Source organism: Eschscholzia californica, unplaced genomic scaffold (assembly GCF_041429995.1).
Source record: "Eschscholzia californica isolate CP2 unplaced genomic scaffold, dmEscCali1.0.p SCAF_3, whole genome shotgun sequence".
Classification (NCBI taxonomy): domain Eukaryota; kingdom Viridiplantae; phylum Streptophyta; class Magnoliopsida; order Ranunculales; family Papaveraceae; genus Eschscholzia; species Eschscholzia californica.
In genome coordinates this window covers 334,858-354,311 of record NW_028238420.1, presented here as the reverse complement: position 1 = coordinate 354,311, position 19,454 = coordinate 334,858, and the positions used below count along the sequence as shown (strand labels likewise).

Genomic DNA, 19,454 nt, shown 5'->3' with positions numbered 1-19,454 from the left:
AGAGAGAGAGAAATCGCTTAATAAAGGTCCCGGCTTTGCCGTTTTTAGAGAGAGAAATTGCTGAAAGGTCCTTCCTTTACGTCTTCTCTCCCGGACTTTTAAGAGAGAGAAAGAGTTGTTCTTCTCTATAACACGACGGGGGACTATGTGGAAACAAGTATCCGAGAAAAGGGTATTACTTTCTTGACTTGGTCGGGAGTCCGAGTAGCATTATCCTTATTGTTAATGTGGAAATCAAGGAAGCATTATCCTTATTGTTAATGTGGAAATCAAGGAAGCTCATGGCCTAGACTTCAACTTTTCCGACTGATTACATCTTCATCTTCTTCGATCAATTTTCATCGATCAATTTTCATCTACTCCCTTCGATTTGTTTCTTCATCATATGATCTCACTCTTCTCCATTTGAAATTCATCTTCTTTTGTATTTTATAGCATCCGTCAAAATTTTTCTTTTGGTGAGGTTTGGTTTTGCGACATTATTCGTAATCACATATTCTTGCAAATGCCAACTACATCCTCCTGTAAATACATTTTTTTCTTTTCAAACTTCATTAGGGAATGAAATAGCAAGGGAACGAGTTAGAAACAGTTGATGAGAGAGAAGAGAATATAAACAAATTTTCTTTCAAGCTTTTTAGATCACAAGGAAGAGGCCCCCTCCAACAAGCAGCTAGTGGAAAAAGTACCCTCGAGAATCTAATAATGTACAATCCACCACATAAAAAGCCCTAACCTTTCCCTTTCTCACAAACAAAACCAAATTTAGTCAACACATTTTCATTCAGAAACCCCAACGGTCCACGAATCGATGTCATTTACTCTGTCACGGGGGAGCGAGTCTTAACTTACACAGAGGGGACAACATCGTTTACATCGAGTCAGGCCACCTGATTCGCCCCCACCCTCTCTTCTTAAAACCAAAAACCAATCCTGACTGCCCCCGCACACTCAGCCATACACCACATCTTTGTCCCATATTACAAATAATGAGACTGCCACACTTTTATGAGTGTGTTCATGTTTAAATAACACTCGTCCTCATCCACAACTTCATCTGCTCATATCTGCTGCCTGTAACATAGTTAAGACCTCATCGTCATTAAAGGCCGACTCTACAGCATGTTGCAGAACAGTTTTCCCTTCTTTATCAAAAGCCAACGGGTCCGCTCCCCTGCACCAACCAACCACATTCAGTTGAAAAAAAAATTCATTTCCCCACAAAAGAAATTCCTTGGAGGTAGCAAACAAGTGTATTATATAGAAATGTATTACAACCTCGTCACACTTCTATAGAAATATGCAATCGAACGGTTGAAATTAGCTTACTCTCCTAAAGCTTACTCATTCCCATGAATTGTGGCTATCAAACACAACCAAAGGTAACAAGAAAAGTGTAATGTGGAGGGCAAAGATGAACGCCAAGAAGAGACATCAAGCTGATAGATGTAGAGATATCCATCAGCTTTCCTCCTGTATCTATTTTGCCAAACATGTATAGGTCCCTACCATTAGTTGGATGAGACTATGTCTTGGTGTTCATTCAACAAAACGTTTATGAACTAGTTAGTTTAAAGTAAGAACATTCTGGAAATACAAAATTGATGTAGGACATTCGGGTGGCAGTGGGCCTTACTTGCCCCAAAGTGGGTTTGGGCATATCTCGCCCCAAAAGCTAGCTGAGGCTCTCTCTCACACTTATAAAGTGACCACCGCCCTCTCCCACAACCAATGTGGGAAGCACCAACTATAGCAACCAATTAGCTATATCATTAGTTATACACGAGTTATTGCTCATGGAGGTTGCAGGAGAAGGACAAGTTCTTAAAGAAGTTTAAATGAACCATGACTAGGTTGGACGAACGATCATACCTTGTAATAAGCAATTTGGCGAACACAGACCTGCCCCTAATTACACAATAGTGTAAGGGTGTTTGGTTCCTTGAATCAGAAGCATTTATGTTGGCACCATACTGTAGAAGGAGCTCTATCATTCCTATGTCTGCTGTTTGACATGCTAGGTGCAGTAAGGAGCATCCCTCCACACATTCCTCCTCCACAATCTGATCCTCCTCAATTGTACTTGCTGAGCTCAAAGCACTTCCTGCATCTATTTCTATTATGCGACTAGAGCTGCGTTCAAGACTCTCTTCTTTCGATAAAACTACATTAGGTAGAGACGTGCTAAACGGTGCCTCCCTTTGCACAGCATTGACATCTGCACCACAGTTAACTATGTACCGATACACCGCTTTCTTGTCATTGGCATAAACACTTTCCCACATCTTAACCGATAGATTATTTTGGTCCTCCTTCGGCTTGCGAGCAAAGAGTTTTTCAGCATACTACAGCGAAAGAAAACCAAGATTTAGCTCTACATCCCGAAATGACCAAGTAAGAGACTTACTGCAAGTGTCCTATCTACTTAGCAGAGAAAGGCATAGAAAAATGTCACCTAATTGGCCAAAGAATGAAATGAACTTTAACTTACACCCCATGTCAGTTCAATGAAAAAGCACATTCTGTGGTATTGCAACCCCATAATAGAAAAATAGAATGACTAGAAAGATAGATTTATGTCTTCGATTAATACCTTTGCATGAATGAACTTCTCTTTTACTGTAATAGGATCAAAATGATTAGGTTTGCTAGGTCTACTGCACAATAGAAAAGAAACAGTTATAAATTCAGTAACATATTATAAACTTTGAGAGATACAGGTTATGAGTATTTGCCTTTTGGAGTTGCTCCCAGACTGAAAAGTGCTTCCTGAGTGCAATAACTCCTCCCACACGGAATTGGCATACGTGTTACCCAGTGACTGGAACAATGTTATAACAGAAGGCTCCCAGACTTTCACATCAAGCGTCAGTGATCTTACCTACAAGTTCAGCAGTAATATTACTTATTCCCAGAGGAGGTCAACCACATATACTTCGACAGAAGACCAAACTTGATCTTCCTTACAAAATCCTAATCATACATGAAGTGCATTACGATCCGTAGTCTCTAAAGGAAATTACGATATACACCACACAATCACAAGTTAAAGAACACCTCTTTTTGGTGATATCAGCTTGATAACAAAAAGTAATAAAGGATGATTGCTGACATTGTCAGAGCACTTTCCAGAAAAACGAAGTGAAACTAATAAGGTACTGCTCGAGCTTCATTTTCTTCATTAGGTCCTTAAAACTTAAAGGAAAGAAATGGCCAATCAAGATATACCTTTGATATATGTACCCCAAGATTACGATGAACACCTGAACATTCAATGCAAACCAGAATCCCAAGGTTTAATGACGCCCAATCAGGATCCAGAGCACTACAATCAGCACATTTGTTGTTTCCAGGCACTCTTCTCAGCACATCAATTGGCTTTTCTGTTTTTACACTATATCTGTGTTGTTGTGAATTTCTAGATGAACGCTCGTGGTGTCCACTGATTACACTCCTCTCAGAGGTGTATTCTTCAATCGCTGAGTTGTCAAAATCAGAGCAGCTCTCAAACGAGCTACATTCACTAAGACAGCGGAGATCACTGTCCATAGGACTAGAAGGCTGACACTGAAATATTATATCTTATCAGTGGAGTGTTCACTATCCAACAATGATAACAAGAAAGTAGAAGTTCAGATAAGTTACTTGTTCAGGTGATTGGGAACTCAGAAGTGAAGCAATAACTCCTGTGATCTTTTCAATCCAGTCCATTTGATCCATTGCACTCTCTGCCTGTGTAAATGAACATATTGAGGTATCTTATATATATGACGAAATTCCCTTATTTACAATTCAAACAATAACTTTGGAAATGGAAAACCAAATCTGAGTGTCAAAAGAAGAGAATCTCAGGCAACACACTGTAAGAGTACCCCCAAGCTTATGTGTTCCACAGATAGCTAAAACAGTACCTGCAAAGTGTAGTTCTTCGCTGGTGAAATAATCCGGAAACAAAATCTCAAATCTGACTGATCTGCATCAACTTTTATTGTAGAAGTAAGCAGGTTCACAGTATGATGTGCAACAGACTTCTCATCATGCACTCCACCATGATAATGAGAAGAAAGCCAGCGGCTCAACAGCCCAGAACCAATCTCAGAGGAATTATGACTCCTCTGGTTGGAAATTTGACCTCCATTGCCCTATAAAGGAAACTCAATATCAGTACCGTAGAGAGATTCAAAAGGTTAACCAAAATGGAAATTCCAAATGCTGCAGGGGAGGCTATTTCTCAGCCAATGACTTACAGATGGTCTGCTCCCTTGTTTGCGGTAGTAGTACAGCATTCCTCTGCTATCAAGAACAAAAAACCTTCTCTTCCAATCACCCCTCAAGTTTGAAGATCGTTTTGAGAGATAACCTTGACGGATGGTTTGGACCTGAAATACAATGTCTTAGATTGAGAAGATAGCAGAGCCCTTAAACGTACAATGTCATACTTTTGTTTCAATAGTTTAATCGGAAATACCTTTCCCCTTGCAGCAGATTGCATAACTGCCTGTATTACTTTATGTGAACTTCGGCCGATGCTTTGCACCCCATCACCATTAGGAGAACCATATGACCCATGTGAGCTATTTGAAGACCACCTACTTTCTCGATCTATCTGTCTTTTGTACTCTTGCATCCTCTCCGCAAGAGCTGCCTGCTCATAGACTGATCTTTCCCTTGATTGTTTTGCATAAGTCAAGACCTTCCAAACAAAAAAAACCAAGATGAAACATAATTTGAGTAAGCAACATAAATTGTTCATACATATGAGATATGATCATATAGAATATGAGGCCAGAATATCATTTACATATATAGCAAATAAAACTTAGCAAACTAAACTTCGGTAACTGATACATGTTTCACTTTTTGAAACCGATACATGTTTTTCATATAATAGTGCAAGCTGGTCGATCTTTCGTAAAATTTGGAAATCGAAGTCTTCATAAAAACTTACAATAATCTCTCTATATAGTCAACAAGAAAGTCTCTAATGCTCGAATAAGCAAGTATTGCATGAACCACTACCCCGATCCTAGATTCCTGTATTCTAAATCTCGTATGCCATGTTCGGGTACTTCAGCAGTTCAGAACTCTTCATTAGGTATCATAAATCTTTTGGCCAGGTTTAAAAAAAATTAACATCTAAAACAATCGGAATTCACCATATAACAGGCAAATTAGCATACTTCTACGTTCTACCTCGTATCACATACTAAAACAATCAGAATTCCAGGTAAAATTGGTAAACAAGGTTTAGAATTTCATTTCGACCAATTTTCTAGATTAAAAGCCGAGAAGTCTCCACAAGAAACAAGAGAGGTGTGAAACAATAGACAAGCGGTTAACTTGTACTTTTGACCGCCTATACCTAACAGTTTTAGCGAAGCATTATGAACCATATAAAATTATGCTGAAAAATACATCAACAAACAAATAAACGAAAGTCAACCAAAATTTAAAAGAAAGTTCTGGGGAATGAGTTAATAAACCTGGTTGATATAAGGCTCCATCTGATGCAATAGCTCATAACCCTGCATTGAGAAACCCAAGAGTGAAATATTTAAATGCAAGAGATAGCCATGAAAGAAAAGAAAACAGAGAAAGAATATGCTACCAATAGACCAACCTGTTTGAAGTACCGAAGATGAGCATCCATCGTCCCACTAACAGCCTCCAAAAATTCAAACCTCTTTTTTGCCTCAACATTGGAAAGTGCGGTAACCTGGACTACCAGATATATCAACAACTTTTAGGATGTAGCTACATATATAAAACATCAGCATAGAACAATACTGAATGCAAGAAGTTACATACCAAACTAAAGCGAGCTTGCTCAAATGTAGATCTTGCTGCATAGAGTTCCTGTCAAACCACACAATATTATTTCTCACGAAAAGAACAAAATAATCTTAATCATAAAATAGACAGGACAATTCATTTGGAACAACTGAAGTCTTTAGTCAATACCTCCTCCAAGACAGTAGCTACATCCAGCCTTGTACTTTTCCTCAGCGATAAAAACTTTTCACGAGCCTGTTGCAAACAATGGCCACTATTGTATTAGAATAAAAGTGAAGACAAAATAGCATATTTGGGTCAAATATCTAAGAATTCCTTCACAAAGGATTCACATCAGGGTTCAACAAAAGCTGCTTTCGGCTTTCTCATTGAATAACCCTTATACCAAATAAACTTTCCATTTTTATTTGGTCTTGTGCAGCAACTACTTGCCAAAGTTGAAATTATGGTAAGCAAAAAGTAATCACAAGATGAACCTGGTCATATAGAAGGCTAGCCTTGTCAAAACGCTTTCGAGCTTCCTGCAGAAAGAAAGATGTTTCGTCACAAAATATATCACTCTATAAGAACTAAAAGACTATCCCCGAGTAGGGGAGCCTAAATGTAGAAGGGCATTCAATCATTTGAGCATGTGACTTTCTGAAGGTGAACTGTGTGCAAGAACAGCTTGTCGAAAAGAAAATATGTACTAAAAACTAAAAAATGAGCTTTCAGTAATAAGGAATTTAAGAAAAACTGAAAAGAAATCATCCTCAATGTTTCTAAGACCCATTTATATTTGCAGAGTCAGACAGCAAGTATAAAGGATCACCAAATTTAAGTTTAAGGCTCAAAGTTCAAACTCAGACACCCAATAAACTGCAAACTGGGGAAGTTCCAGACAGACTACTGAGGTAATAAAAAAGGAGGCTAAATCGACAAAAATATTTAAAAGCTAAACTAGCAACGAACCATTTGAAGACCCCAATACCTTCAACATAGACACAAAAAATATCCCAAGTAACATGACTATATTTTTCCATACTGTGCATATAAAGAACTTATAAAAGATTCACAATCTTCGAGCTGATAAAAAATTCAGCAAGATTGTTTAAGTGTTCAACTTCATACAATAATTCAAAGAAAGAATTATGGACACAAAGTATGAAGCCTTATGCACATATTATTGCCTCACAGACGTTCATAATGGCAAGATACAAATTCTACAATTGTCCTCAACTTTTCACAAAAAAATTCACATATCAGGAACCATCTTTTCCTTCTTGTTTTAAATAATACATACCTTGACATCAAGCAAATCAATGTTGACAAATTGCAGCAACCTTTCGTTCAGTATATGCTCCACCTAATAAAAACCAATCAAGTGCAATTAGACAATGAGAAGTTGAGAACCTCCTCTAACTTGCAAATTAGTACGACAAGGTTTACGCCCTCAACTGGTTAACTTATAAGGATACCAAGGCTGTGAACAAAAGAAAATGATCCAGTTAAGCTGTCATGTTTTAATTCTTAGTACGCATTAATTTTAGGAATAGTAAAAGTTCTTACAGGTATAGATAGCAAGAGTAAGATAATTTTACCTGAGAACGAAGAACTTCCCTGTATGTAGCAATTTCTCTCAAAGCAATGGTAAATTTGGTCAATACTGTGCCTGAAAACAACAAGTAGTTGTAGAGAAACAAAAAAAATCTCTTTTGTTACTAGGCAATCAACCCCATGGAAAATGATTTCAGTATATATCAGGATGAAGATGGTGAATAATACTCTTCACCAGATCATGAGACACTAGGCCGGGTTCAAATGTACCAGAAGTAAGAGCATCATCTCGCGAACAATCTACGCTACATCCCCTACATTGGAGCAAGAGAAGTGAATCCTACTTTTTTATTCAAATTTACATTGAGCAAATATACTCAGTTGAGCAGGCACATACTTTTAGGGTTTTAGCCTTATTCATGCAAGGTACTCCTCATCACATGTGTTTTCTTAGCTGTACTTACTAAATATTTTATTTCCTACAAGAGTTTGATTTAGAACAAAGCGGCCAGCCTTTGATGTCTCCACCGGAGGTTCATTCAGTCTATATCTACTGTACATCTAGCTTCAGGAAGAGAGGACTCAAGAGGCGATGATAGAGAATCAAATAGACAGGTCGTAGGTAAATCATGGCAAGTCTTTCTCGTGAAGGGTTCAACTCCCACCGCTTTGCCATGAAAATAGCGCGAAATATAGGTATAGAAGAGGAGATAAGTCTGAGCAGATAGCATAGCAGCAGTGTAAATCCTTTTCAGAGTGCGGTTTTGCTCTGTGCGTACACGCCAAACAATCAGGAAGCGGATTCTATCGCGGCAATGCAACGAAAGTAGGTGACAGTAGTAGTCAGTTCAATGAGTAACAAGACAGGAGTTTGACAACAAAGAAAAGGGCTTTTCGAATAGGTCAACTCATCGGGTCCATGACCTGAAGAGAGCAGCCTGCCCCGTCACAAGATGCGGCTGGGTTGGTGACTTCCCACTTCCCAGGACCAAAGAAGTAGAGATTTGGACAAGAAATAAGAAGCACCTAATTTACTCCTAAGAGTGAAGCTGACAAAAGCACAATATTTGGAACAGAATCAAGAGATAGAAGCAAAAGCCAACCTCCAAAAGCGACACCAATAGGATCATTATGCCCTCCTCCAAACGTTTCAAGGGCACTTGCAAAAGCAATATCTCCATCATAAGCCTCTCCGAGCCCTTCTCTGTAAACTCAAAAAAAACATGCAAGACTTAAAAAGGTTCCAAAGTTTTACGTCAACAGCAATGTCGAATCAAGCAAAACTCGTGATTCCAAAAAAAAAAACATTTTACAGATAAGAAGCAGAAGACTCAGACGAGGCATAGAAAAAAGGGTGAGCATAAAGTAGACATACGTGTATTTTCGACATCCTTTGTAAAACTTTAGACTTCTCTCCCTTAACGATTCGGCACTTTCCTCCAAACCTTGAATCTGTAGCAAATCACACTATATCAATTGATGCACCAAATAACACTATGCAGGAGGAAACACTTCCCCTTCAACGAAAACAACTCCGGAGATACACAGACATATACATTCCTCAATGAAAACAAGTAATTGGAATCAAAGGCTGCTACTGTTGATTGTGTAAGTTACTTACCTAGGGTGGGAAAATAGTTTCCGGTTTCAAATAGAACAAGATTTATCCATATAAACTGAGCCTAGCCTAACAACCAAAATGTATTACCAGCATAACTAGTATGACTTGAAGATCTATGTTCACACTATATACAATCAGTGCCGAAAAAACACATCTTTGGCTAATCGTGTAATTGTATATTCATCTTGACTTGATAAACAAGGAAAAGTTGGAGAAAAAGAAAGCACATACCTGTTTCCTGAACATGGGAGAATCGTCGAGCTTTGCAAATTGCATGATGAAAGTAGGGTTTTTGTATCAAGAAATCCTCTTTATTTGCAGCATATCACAAGGACGACGATGATGCTAAATGCTAAATATACAACTTAACTTGCCGTTGATTCATGAAAACCACACTCACTGGCAATCATAACAAAAGCAATCTAAAAGAAAGATTGCACATTTCCTTCCCGATCTAAACAACCATATCAATTGATCGATCGATCGATCGATCATAGAAGAGAGACCGAGATAGAGAGAGAGAGGTTGAAATATCTATAACTAGACGAAATACAAAAACAAGATATCCTTCAATTTTTGATTGAAGGTGGTATTGAAAGAAAGAAGAAGATCCTAATACAACAACAACAGGAACAAAAGGGGAAGGGAGGGGGGGTGAGAGACAGTAGAAAAACCCTAGAGTTGAAGAGGAAGAGAAAAACTAAAAGAAGAATAGGGAGGAAGGTAAATAGAATAAACGAGGTTGAAAGGGAAATGATGGAAGAAAGAGGGGGTTGAAAGTGAGTTGTTTTTTGACAAAGGATGGATGGATGAGGAAATTAACCAGCTTGATCTTCTTCTTCTTCTTTGGACATGGATTGGGGGGAAATCAGAGCGACTTTTTTAGGTATTAAAAATGGAGGGGGTGTCTGTCTTTTTTTTGATAAACCCACTGCTGAGAGTTTTTTTTTTAAATTTAAGATGTTGGCCCCTCTCTCCCTTTTCCCCCCCTGTAAAACCCTTTTTCTTTCTCTCTCTAACTTTCTTTCTTTCTTTACTTTATGAGAGTTACTAATAAGAAGAAGAAAGAAATCCTGGGAGGGAGGCAAGAGGGACCTCAACAATAAGGTTGGTTATCCTATGAACAACGACACTCAAGGCAAGAACTTTACAGCAGGCAGCAGGTAGGTACACACCCCGCCCCGCCCCGCCCGTTGTGGGACCCAACGAGAAGGGCAGATAATAAATAAATCAACACTGCCATTACTATTTTGTGAGACAAAGATACAGATATCATTAATGTTTTTCCTTTGGGTTAATTGCTTTTTACCCCTCCAAACATTGACAAACTCACTAAAATGACCACTTAAAATACAGTTAGTTCTGTTTTCACTCCCAACTTTTTTTAATGACATACCGTTTTCACCTCCCCACCCAAGTGTCTAGTTGTTTGTTTTGACCTCCAACTTCCTGAAAAAAATATATTTTTTCTAGGTATATTTTTAGGCCAGCGCTTTGGGGAAAGCTAAATAATTTTCGGAGTGTGAAATTTTAAAGGGAATATGTAGAATTTTAGAAATTTTCCGGGGAAATAAATTTTAAGGGGAATTAAAAAAAAAACACTCCACCTAACCTCGCTCTCTCTCCACCTCACCTCTCTCTCACCACCTCACCTCTCTCTCTTCTCCGACAAGATCGCCGGCCGGAAAATTTTCCGGCCGGCGACCTGTCGGAGAAGAGAGAGAGTGGTGGGGAGAGAGAAGATGAGGTGGAGAAAGAGAAGTGAGGTGGAGAGAGAGGGAGCTGAGGTGGAGAAGTTATTTTGCTTTCCCCTAAATAAAATTGTCAAACAAAATTGACCAATTTTTGACCAAGTCTTCACACCCCGGAAACTATTTTGCTTTCCCCAAAGCGCTAGCCTATTTTTATAGCATGTCTATGATTATTTTGTTTGGGAAGAGAGCGAGAGATGAGGTGGAGGAGTGGGAGTGAAGTGGAGGAAATAGATTGAGACCATGTGGATAAAAAGAATTCTTTACAAAAACACAATAGAGGTTAGTTCTGGAAAAAAATTATTTGGCAATTGCATGAGGTAAAACAGACAGTTAGTCACAAAATAAGGACTAAAGCCAAATTAACTTATTATTGTAATTACTTGTGTTTCTTACCACATTTGGTTTGGTCTTGTGGAGGATGCCCTAATTACCAAGACCCCATATCTCTACTAATCAAAATCATGTAATAGAGTTGGTATTACTAATCTTGTTTTTAGTCCGGCTATTGATCATATTTGTAAGAGACAAATAGATGACTACAACATAAAATCGTAGCGTAACTTTGTCTCTTCGATCGTCCTACCAAAATGTAGGCCCTTGGAAAAGCTCCCTACTTTGACTTAAAACCATTAGTCTAGCGACATCATTGGCTAGGAAACGTGTATAACAATACAAAAACATATCTAAATAAAAATAAAAAGGAACTCAATGTACATAATTGCCAACCAAAAGGAAAAAAAAAAAGCAAAGATGTGAAAATAAAATTAAAATCATAAAATAGAAAACTTTTCAAGATTAAAACACCACATCTGTATGTAAATAAGATAGACTAAACAGAGATGGAATAATAATCTTTTCTTGAGGGTTTTTATCTTCTTTTTTATTTTATTTTTTAATAAAAAGTACAGTATAAATAATGGAAACAGAGGATGTCTTTAGACGCACGTGCCACCCACCTATCCAGTAGAAGCATGTTTTCCGGAGCTCACATTTTAAACCGCGACCCACCCTGAGGAGAAAATTAGGGAACAAGTGGTGGTGGTGGTGGTGGTGGGGTTGTTAATTTGAAATTTCTCCCCAGTGGGATTTTAACACCCAAATCTTGAAGATATTTTCACTCCTTCAACTCTACAATTTGACTTATAATTACTACTAGACTAGATGGAGAGTGGATACCACGACTCTCTCTCTCTCTCTCTCTCTCTCTCTCTCTCTAGATCTACCATTTCTTCAATGAATGCCCCACTATTTTATTAAGAAAAAAAAGGAGAAAGCTTCAGCATGAGTACTAAAGCACCACGTGCCTGCCACTAGCTGCCTTCCAACCAGTCAAAAGTTTTACCTTACTTTCTACCTTCTCTGTTTCTCATCACCAACACTTCTTCTGTTAAGTGTTAATATACCTCCTACCAACACATCAAGTATGGGTTTAACACACACACCACATCTCTTTCATGAATCATAAACAAAAAAAAAAAAAAAAAAAAAAAAAAACAAGACCCAAGAGTTTTAGGTTCTTCTAACTCCTTATATCTTTTGAATAATTAGATGAAACCAAAAGCTAGGTAAATACATTCTTCTAATAACTCTCACAATCAATCAATAGCTACAAACAGAAAAATTACTTGTGATAGTAATACAAAAAAGTATACAGTTCCTCAGTAAGATCTCAATGTCATCAGTCTAGCTTGCTAACTAGATAAAGAGGAAGGCAATTCAATCAGCAACGTCTATATAATTTGCCCCCAAAGACGTTTCACGATCCATCTGACAACAGTCGAGGAACCTGTTAGTACAATAAATCGAGGTATCTCCTCTACAACACTTGAGAGTGGAATCTTCTTTCCCTGCCTACCTGATTGGGTTGCACTTGCGGAATTAATAAGACGAAAAATACAACATTTTGCTTAGGTGCCATTTTATCTAACCCTCGGACTTTCATGAGTGTTTCACACAAACTAGATCATCCAATTTGTTGCCATCCATTTTGTATAAGGAGACACCTCCTGTCTGAGTATAGTGTTCTTGTGCTTCCTTTCTTAGGCTATCGAATGGCATGATTTCCCACTTTTTGTAATTTGAATTCTTTCGCTTCTCACTCATGTCTGGGGATCCTGAAATGGGCCCACTTCCATCAGGACCAGCATTGCCCCATATTTTGCAATTACCAAATGGTCCTAACCCATCAGCCTGCCCAGCTTGTCTTCTCTTTAGGCGCAGGGCAGCAGAATGGGCTGTAGTTATCATTTCTCTGCTGGGAACGTCAGACCAGTCTTGGTTTCTCTTGGATCTCATTGGAGAATGAATCCTAATTACCTGCATTAAAAAGAACACCATTAATCCACTTACTTTTTAGCTGCAAAATTTGGTGTTCCGTGAATGAACTTGCGAAACAAACAACGGTAAGTGAGGATTTACGCCGAGACACTCGAGCAGTTGATAGTAAGCCCGTCCTTGCAGGGGATTGTGCCCTTTTCTTGGTGTTGAGAAGTAGCGGGTCCTACAAGAACACACAAAGCAAAAAGGATATCTCAATCTCTACTTGTCAAAAAGGAGAAGAAGAAAATGAAGAAACCCAAAATCTGGCCCCTGGTATATTACAATATAAGACAAGACATTGGCAAGATAAACAATCATATTTTGTCTCTTAACAAATATTAGGATGGGCAAGTGGGTCGAGACTCGAGACCGATCACCGAGGCACCTATTTCATCTTTCAACACTAAATTGGCCCTAATCTTCAATAAAGAAGGCATGAAAATGGCTTTAGAGTAATGTTATTCATTAAGTCCATAAAGGCTGCCTTTTATTTTAGATGCCACAGCTGTAACTAAGCAGACCTCAAAACAAATATGCTTAATATGAAGATATACTGAAATATAATAGGCATATATGTAATATGTATTATTGTTGGTAGACATGCCTAGTTTTCTTTTCTACTCTTTATCAGTGAGCAATGTGAACATGCCAAGTTGTATATCTGTATGATGTGCATCCTTCCATTCTACTCACCTAGAGTAGAACTGTAAAAGTTCCATTGATTCCCAGATTCTCTTTTATAAGCCGTGAACTTATGCAGATCACCACTAAGTCCGAAGTATTTCATTCCTTTGTACATCAAATGCAATAAAAAATAGCAAACAAAAGATGAACTTCACCCTCTAAAATTATGTATATAATTCATTGCTGCTGGAAAAAAAAAGGTTAAAATACCTTGTTCTATTACCCCCTCGTAATTACTCGAAACTCGAAAGTACCTTTTAAGTGTTACTTATTTCGTGAAACTTGTGAGAGAATAATAACTAGACAGGTTCAGGTAAGTGCCACCATTAATAACACACGAGAACGAATTTAGGTAAGTTGCGATGTACGACTTGTCTAACCTCACCCACATTTTGCAATAGTTCAATAAGTTACCCTTACAAGATAGGTTATACTTTTTTACCCCCAAAAAAGGAGCTAGATCAGACTCATAATTCCAAGAACAGACTAAAGAACTAAGTTAAGAAGAGCCAACGAAAATCGACTCACCATTCCGTATAGCCTGGATCCACAGTGAAACCATATATGTCAACAATGTCACACATGGAGAGTGCTAGTTCTATTGATTTCATTCCAGTTCCTTTGGCACCTCTTCTTAGTACGATACCTTGAAACAGATAGACTGGATTTGGGATGCTCTGCATTAATAGGTCCATCCAAAAATAAGAGTGAATGAGAAAGTTCTGGTTGTTACTTGACAGAAGAGCAGAGTAGTAACTAGCGAAAGTAATAACTTAGTCAATTCAATTAAAAAAAAAAAAAAGTAATAACTTAGTAAAAATGATTTGGGATGCTCTGCATTACACATAAAGTAGGGAAGGAGAAAGTTCTGCTTGTTACTTGACAGAAGAGCAGAGAGTAGTAACTAGTGAAAGTAATACTTAGTAAGAATGATATACCACTGCCCAGTTATCAATGAAGCAAATCGCAAAAGTACATGGCTCTGAATACTAAGGAATCATTTCATCATTGGCTGTTGCCTCATAGATTATTGAGGGTAATAAATTTTGAGAACTTCGTACTTTATTAGGTCTCATTCAATAAGGGTTTAGATGTTTATTTTGTCCAACGATTCTTCGTATCTTACGCCACAGTCTCGCCTTTTGAGAAGTCATCTTGTACTCCTTGGGCAGTCAATTTTCTCTCTCTATCCCCCTATATCTTATGTTCATATTTCCCTTTTAGCTTCAAGAAAATCCCCCCCCCCCCCCCTCCTCACGTAAAATAAGTTAGCAATAAAGAGCCTGAAGGCCGAAAGGGTTGTATAGTAATACATTGTTTTACTTTGTCTATTTATCAAGACATGTGGTCTATGAAGTATCAAACTGCAGTCTTTACCTTTATCATGTCATTGAAGTCTCTGTGGGTCACACTTTTAATTATGAGCACCTCGTTGTCTGCAAAATAAAATTTAGGTGATGTAAGATTGATCGCGCAAAAAAGAAACAAAAATACATAGACGACCAAGTAAAATTCAAATTGAGTGTCAGATTCTATGCATGGAAAATCATACTTTATATTCAACACAACAACCTACGATTCCAAATCACAGTAAGATATGGGTCCTCTGAGATTTACTTTTATACTGTATATTTTCAATCAACTCAGAGTCTTCATATATTTCCTCCAGTCTTCTACTGCGTTTAGATCCTCAGATGTACAGGTACTAAATTGTGACTCCTTTATCCAGCGTTGTATCACTCATCCATCATGATATCTATAAGCGATCTACAGCCCCACACTCGAGGCACCAATTTTACCTTACACCATTGTGAGTAACTCGTTTTCACATTCAATATATTATGGGGATAAAGACAAAGTTCCTATAGAAGCAGCATTTACCAACTAGCTAACTAACAATTAGGACACAAGCTAACCTGATCCATTGAGAATAGGAACCATATTACGAGCAGCACCCCGCACAACGAGGCGGAAATCCCTCTTAACACCAACATACTTCGCATATTTCTGGGTAAACAAAAACAGATAAATACGTGGATCACTGATTATATCAACTTTATTGAAAAAGGAAGGAGAGAAAAGGGAAAGAGACAAAGAAAGAAACAAGGTGACAATGTAGAATGTGTGTCATGGATAATCACAATAAAGAAACTAAGACGGCAAGTTACCACAGCAATATTTGGGGTTTAACAGATAGAGGCAACACGTCTAGGTAGTCTGTTTCTACTTTCAAGTCTTATTGACTTTCAAGCCAATCACATGAACCTAGTGACACATGTTTCATTGATCGAAGTCAATCCAAAGAAAGTTATAAAAAAAAAAAAAAAAAAACTGAAAATCTCAACCAGATTAATGTAAAACTGGATTTCGCAGACCATACTACATTGAGAAACTATGTACAAGAAAATGCTAATTTTACCTCATTAACAGGAGCTTCGTTATCTCGTATAACTGCATCATGGCTATCGATTTCTTCTCCAAATTCTGTCTTTAAGAGATCTCCGGAGTTCCCCACCACTGCGCATCTCTCAAATTGACGGGGATGAAAAGGCGGCTTTGATGGTAAAATCAAATTAAGATGCTCCTCACATAGGGAACGGTTGTAACATTTATCTGCTCCTCTATACCCAATAAACAATAACATGCTTACTTAACACCGTCGAGGTGAATTTTGCTGCACACATGCTTACTATCTAATGAAGACAAACAAGTATGAAATTCAAACAAACAAGTCGGATGAGTTGAGATTATTACAACTGTGCTATCCGTTTTGCAGCATAGTCTAGCCATCCGTCTGGTCGTGCATCCAAATATTCTCTTGTCAAAACTGTTGTCATGTTACGATACTGCATTTGCTGGTGGTGTTAGTAAAGAGAATCTTACGAAAAAAAAGGAAGTAGTAATATGAGACGAGTGGATAGAACGCAACCTGCTCCCAAAGTAGGATGGCCTCACACACATCATAATTGTACTCAAGTGGTTCAAAAACTTTGAATTGTGCATTGTACTGATCTCACATAAAGATAAAGTTAAGCAAGCAAGTGTTTGAGCCAATACATTAAACCATACAAGAAACTGTAAAAACTGCATAAAAGAACCCCACCCAAGTGCTGTTTGTGCCTTCGGGAAATTTAAGGACCAATTTACAGTGGTCAATAATGTGCGCAGTCAATCCAAGACCTCTGTTTGCCTGTTAATAATAAGTACATAGTCAATGCTTACAGAATAAGTATGATGTGGTACTAATCACGAAGATTACAAATAAGACATGAAACCGAAAAGCACAGGAAATAATTTAATAGTATTTGACAACCTATTAGCAAACACTTAACAAGTTCAAACCCCAAGAGACGTATACTAGGTTTGCTATAATCTGAATGTGACAGATGAAATTGAAGCTATAGACCAATGGCATTAAATCAAAACTTGAGTGGCTTACAGTCAACTAAAAAGTAACTGGATTGTTCTTGATTTCAATGAAAAAGCAGGATTTATAGAACAAGCACAAAGGAACAATGAACAAGTGATCAAAATTAGAGAGTCCAAAGCTTCAGTTTCAACATCCAAATGCATTAAATCATAGCTTTAGTGGCTTAATTTCCTACTTCAATTCTTAGTAAACTAAACAATAACTCGATTGCTCTTTAACTTTCAATAGCAAACGAGGATCTACCAAAGCACTCTAAAATTGCAAACTAGGTCAATGTATACTACTTACGGAAAAGAGATCAAAATTAGATAGTTCAGAGCTTCTAACAGTACAGTTTCAAGATCCATTAGAATACTAACTAGAGAGAGAGAGCGAGAGGATCTAGGTACGTACAATACATTGTTGAACATTGGATTGGAAATCAGATAGAATCTGAATTTCCTCAATATTAAGATCGGAACTCCGATTTCCTGCGATGAAGAAGAAAGAAACAACTAATCGGATCGATTGAAGAAAATAGCGAAAGTGAAATGAGTGAAGTAAGCGAAAGAGAGAGAGAGAGAGAGAGAGAGAGAGAACTAATACCAGTGAAGAAGGAGGTCTGAATGGAGACGAAGAGGAGAGAGAAAACCACAACAACGCAGATGAGAAGAGGAACGATTGGGCGTCTACTGAAGGAGGAAGAAGATGAAGATACTTTTATGGGTCTCATCGCCCTTACGAACATTACTACTCTCAGTTTGATTCAACAAATGGATTTAGAGACGTTTGAAAAAAATATGCTCTTATTCTGTCGTCTTGACTCTTGACGGTCGGTGGGGGAAGGAAGAAGCTCCCGGAGTATAAAGATGCACGCGCGGTTCCGATGTGAACCAACAAGGAACAGCCTATAGGCGCCAAAAATGTAAATCACACCTTCCCTGCCCGTTCAACCCACTCGCTATTGGAAAATGAAGCCGCGTTCGGCCACTCTCTCGGAGTCTCGGGTGAATTTCGGCGACGTGGTCGAGCCAGGTTTAGAAAAAAAGTAGCCAACCACATGACCTGGTTGAGTGGCGGGCCGTTGTATCTTTGAACTTTGATGTACGCTATTATGTGTTTGAAACTTTTCCTTTCTTTCATGGGTTAGGTTTGTTTTTTGTATTCTCTTTTTCTTGTCTTACATCGATTTCAGATTTACTTATTTGCTTCAAGTTTGATTAAATTCATAGGTATGTTCCTTTCCCATTTGCAAAAAAAAATTGTTAAAATTACAATGATTTTTTATATAAACACTTATTTTATTTTTCTTATAAAGTGTTTGTTTTAGTTTTTTGAGAGAGAGTCAGAGAGATACGCATAATTTATTTTATCGTAAATAAAAAATAAATAAATTTAAGGACTTTCGCTGATGGAAGTTATCCCAATGTACAAAAAGACTTTTATGCCCTTAGGACAGTATTAAGGAACTTCTCATTGCATTAGAACTCAAAATGTTTTGTTTTACGACGGTGGTTATCAGGCTTATTCAATTTATGTACTGTACTTTTTTCATGATGTATCCACCATATTGAATGTAACCGTCCATGTCAACAAAACGATGGCGACTTTTTCATTGTTGAGTGGGATCTGGTTAAAGAATCGGTCTGTTTGGTCGGTACGAAAATATTTTATGTGAATTTATTTGGTTGAACTTTTTTGTTTTAAACTTTTGTGTTCGGTAAGGTGTGGAAAGATTCAAAATCTCCCTCAACTATTCAAATTTGTATTTTGTAAGATGCGAATTTCTATCTATTTAAGAACTCATTGTAGTCCATGTTTCCTTTTTTTACAAACATAGGGCTTACAGAGAGAGTTGTTAAAGAGAGACCAACATAAGCGAGAGTTTTACTAATGTCCGCTAATGGAGATAGTTGTTAACAAGAGAGACACATCAGTGAATATTGTTGAAGTCGCCAAAGCTTGTTAACATGGATGATATTTTTACTTGAAAATGACATTTGCAAAGAGAGATAATAGAGAAAAAGAGCCGTTTGAGCAAGAGAGAAAACGTGTGCCTAACACATTACGTTGGAGTAGTTGAGGAGGTTTTTCAATAAGTTTCGCAAAGCTACTAGAGAGAGGAAGAGATTTGAAAATAAAAAGCAATCAGTTTTCGCCCAAAAAGGAAGAAAAAGACACGAGGAAACACATGATTCTTGAATTTGGGTTATTTAAGAGTAGAATAAATATTACTCGATAAGTCTGTCGGATTTTAGGCTCTATGTTGTTGAGCTTTAGGCCCTTTTATTATTAGTTTAACTTAGGCGGGTTATTGTGTCAGTGTCTTGTCCAATTT

At 37.7% G+C, this 19,454-nt stretch overlaps 2 protein-coding genes across 4 annotated transcripts; both read right to left on the bottom strand.

Annotated features, from left to right (window-relative positions):
- Nucleotides 1–596: 596 nt before the first annotated feature.
- LOC147547407 (ADP-ribosylation factor GTPase-activating protein AGD3-like) lies at nucleotides 597–10,194 on the bottom strand. 2 transcript variants are annotated; one of them, XM_086665530.1, is made up of 19 exons: nucleotides 9,182–10,194; nucleotides 8,705–8,781; nucleotides 8,433–8,533; nucleotides 7,374–7,444; nucleotides 7,076–7,138; nucleotides 6,270–6,314; nucleotides 5,962–6,027; nucleotides 5,809–5,856; nucleotides 5,621–5,716; nucleotides 5,484–5,525; nucleotides 4,469–4,693; nucleotides 4,248–4,379; nucleotides 3,912–4,142; nucleotides 3,646–3,732; nucleotides 3,229–3,567; nucleotides 2,736–2,881; nucleotides 2,594–2,657; nucleotides 1,873–2,345; nucleotides 597–1,174 (listed from the first exon to the last, which is right to left on the bottom strand). In XM_086665530.1, the coding sequence occupies exons 1-19, from the start codon at nucleotides 9,224–9,226 to the stop codon at nucleotides 1,054–1,056; spliced, it is 2,472 nt and encodes an 823-aa protein (XP_086521656.1). In that variant the 5' UTR covers nucleotides 9,227–10,194; the 3' UTR covers nucleotides 597–1,053. The 2 variants fall into 2 exon arrangements, with proteins under 2 accessions (XP_086521656.1, XP_086521658.1); XM_086665532.1 differs by having other exon boundaries at nucleotides 2,594–2,654; nucleotides 9,182–10,181.
- A 2,017-nt stretch (nucleotides 10,195–12,211) lies between these two features.
- MGP2 (MALE GAMETOPHYTE DEFECTIVE 2) lies at nucleotides 12,212–18,468 on the bottom strand. 2 transcript variants are annotated; one of them, XR_015237318.1, is made up of 12 exons: nucleotides 17,723–18,174; nucleotides 17,531–17,607; nucleotides 16,811–16,897; nucleotides 16,637–16,714; nucleotides 16,462–16,553; nucleotides 16,127–16,328; nucleotides 15,624–15,714; nucleotides 15,085–15,143; nucleotides 14,236–14,384; nucleotides 13,123–13,204; nucleotides 12,560–13,020; nucleotides 12,212–12,471 (listed from the first exon to the last, which is right to left on the bottom strand). XR_015237318.1 is itself a non-coding variant. In XM_086667874.1 (11 exons), exons 1-11 carry the CDS (start codon nucleotides 17,862–17,864, stop codon nucleotides 12,643–12,645), a joined length of 1,437 nt encoding a protein of 478 aa, XP_086524000.1. In that variant the 5' UTR covers nucleotides 17,865–18,468; the 3' UTR covers nucleotides 12,212–12,642. The 2 variants fall into 2 exon arrangements, 1 of the variants encoding a protein (XP_086524000.1); XM_086667874.1 differs by having other exon boundaries at nucleotides 12,212–13,020; nucleotides 17,723–18,468.
- Nucleotides 18,469–19,454: the final 986 nt, after the last annotated feature.

What these genes read in the sequence shown, in the direction of transcription:
- MGP2 (XM_086667874.1), bottom strand. Translation starts at nt 17,864, where the DNA reads ATGTTCGTAAGGGCGATGAGACCCATAAAAGTATCTTCATCTTCTTCC. An exon ending in GCAAAACGGATAGCACAGTT is followed by an intron (nt 16,329 to 16,461) that starts GTAATAATCTCA and finishes TATTGGGTATAG; the next exon opens with AGGAGCAGATAAATGTTACA. An exon ending in GATCCAGGCTATACGGAATG is followed by an intron (nt 13,205 to 14,235) that starts GTGAGTCGATTT and finishes GTGTTCTTGTAG; the next exon opens with GACCCGCTACTTCTCAACAC.
- LOC147547407 (XM_086665530.1), bottom strand. Translation starts at nt 9,226, where the DNA reads ATGCAATTTGCAAAGCTCGACGATTCTCCCATGTTCAGGAAACAG. An exon ending in AACAAGGGAGCAGACCATCT is followed by an intron (nt 4,143 to 4,247) that starts GTAAGTCATTGG and finishes TTTCCTTTATAG; the next exon opens with GGCAATGGAGGTCAAATTTC. An exon ending in GCCAAATTGCTTATTACAAG is followed by an intron (nt 1,175 to 1,872) that starts GTATGATCGTTC and finishes TGGTTGGTGCAG; the next exon opens with GGGAGCGGACCCGTTGGCTT.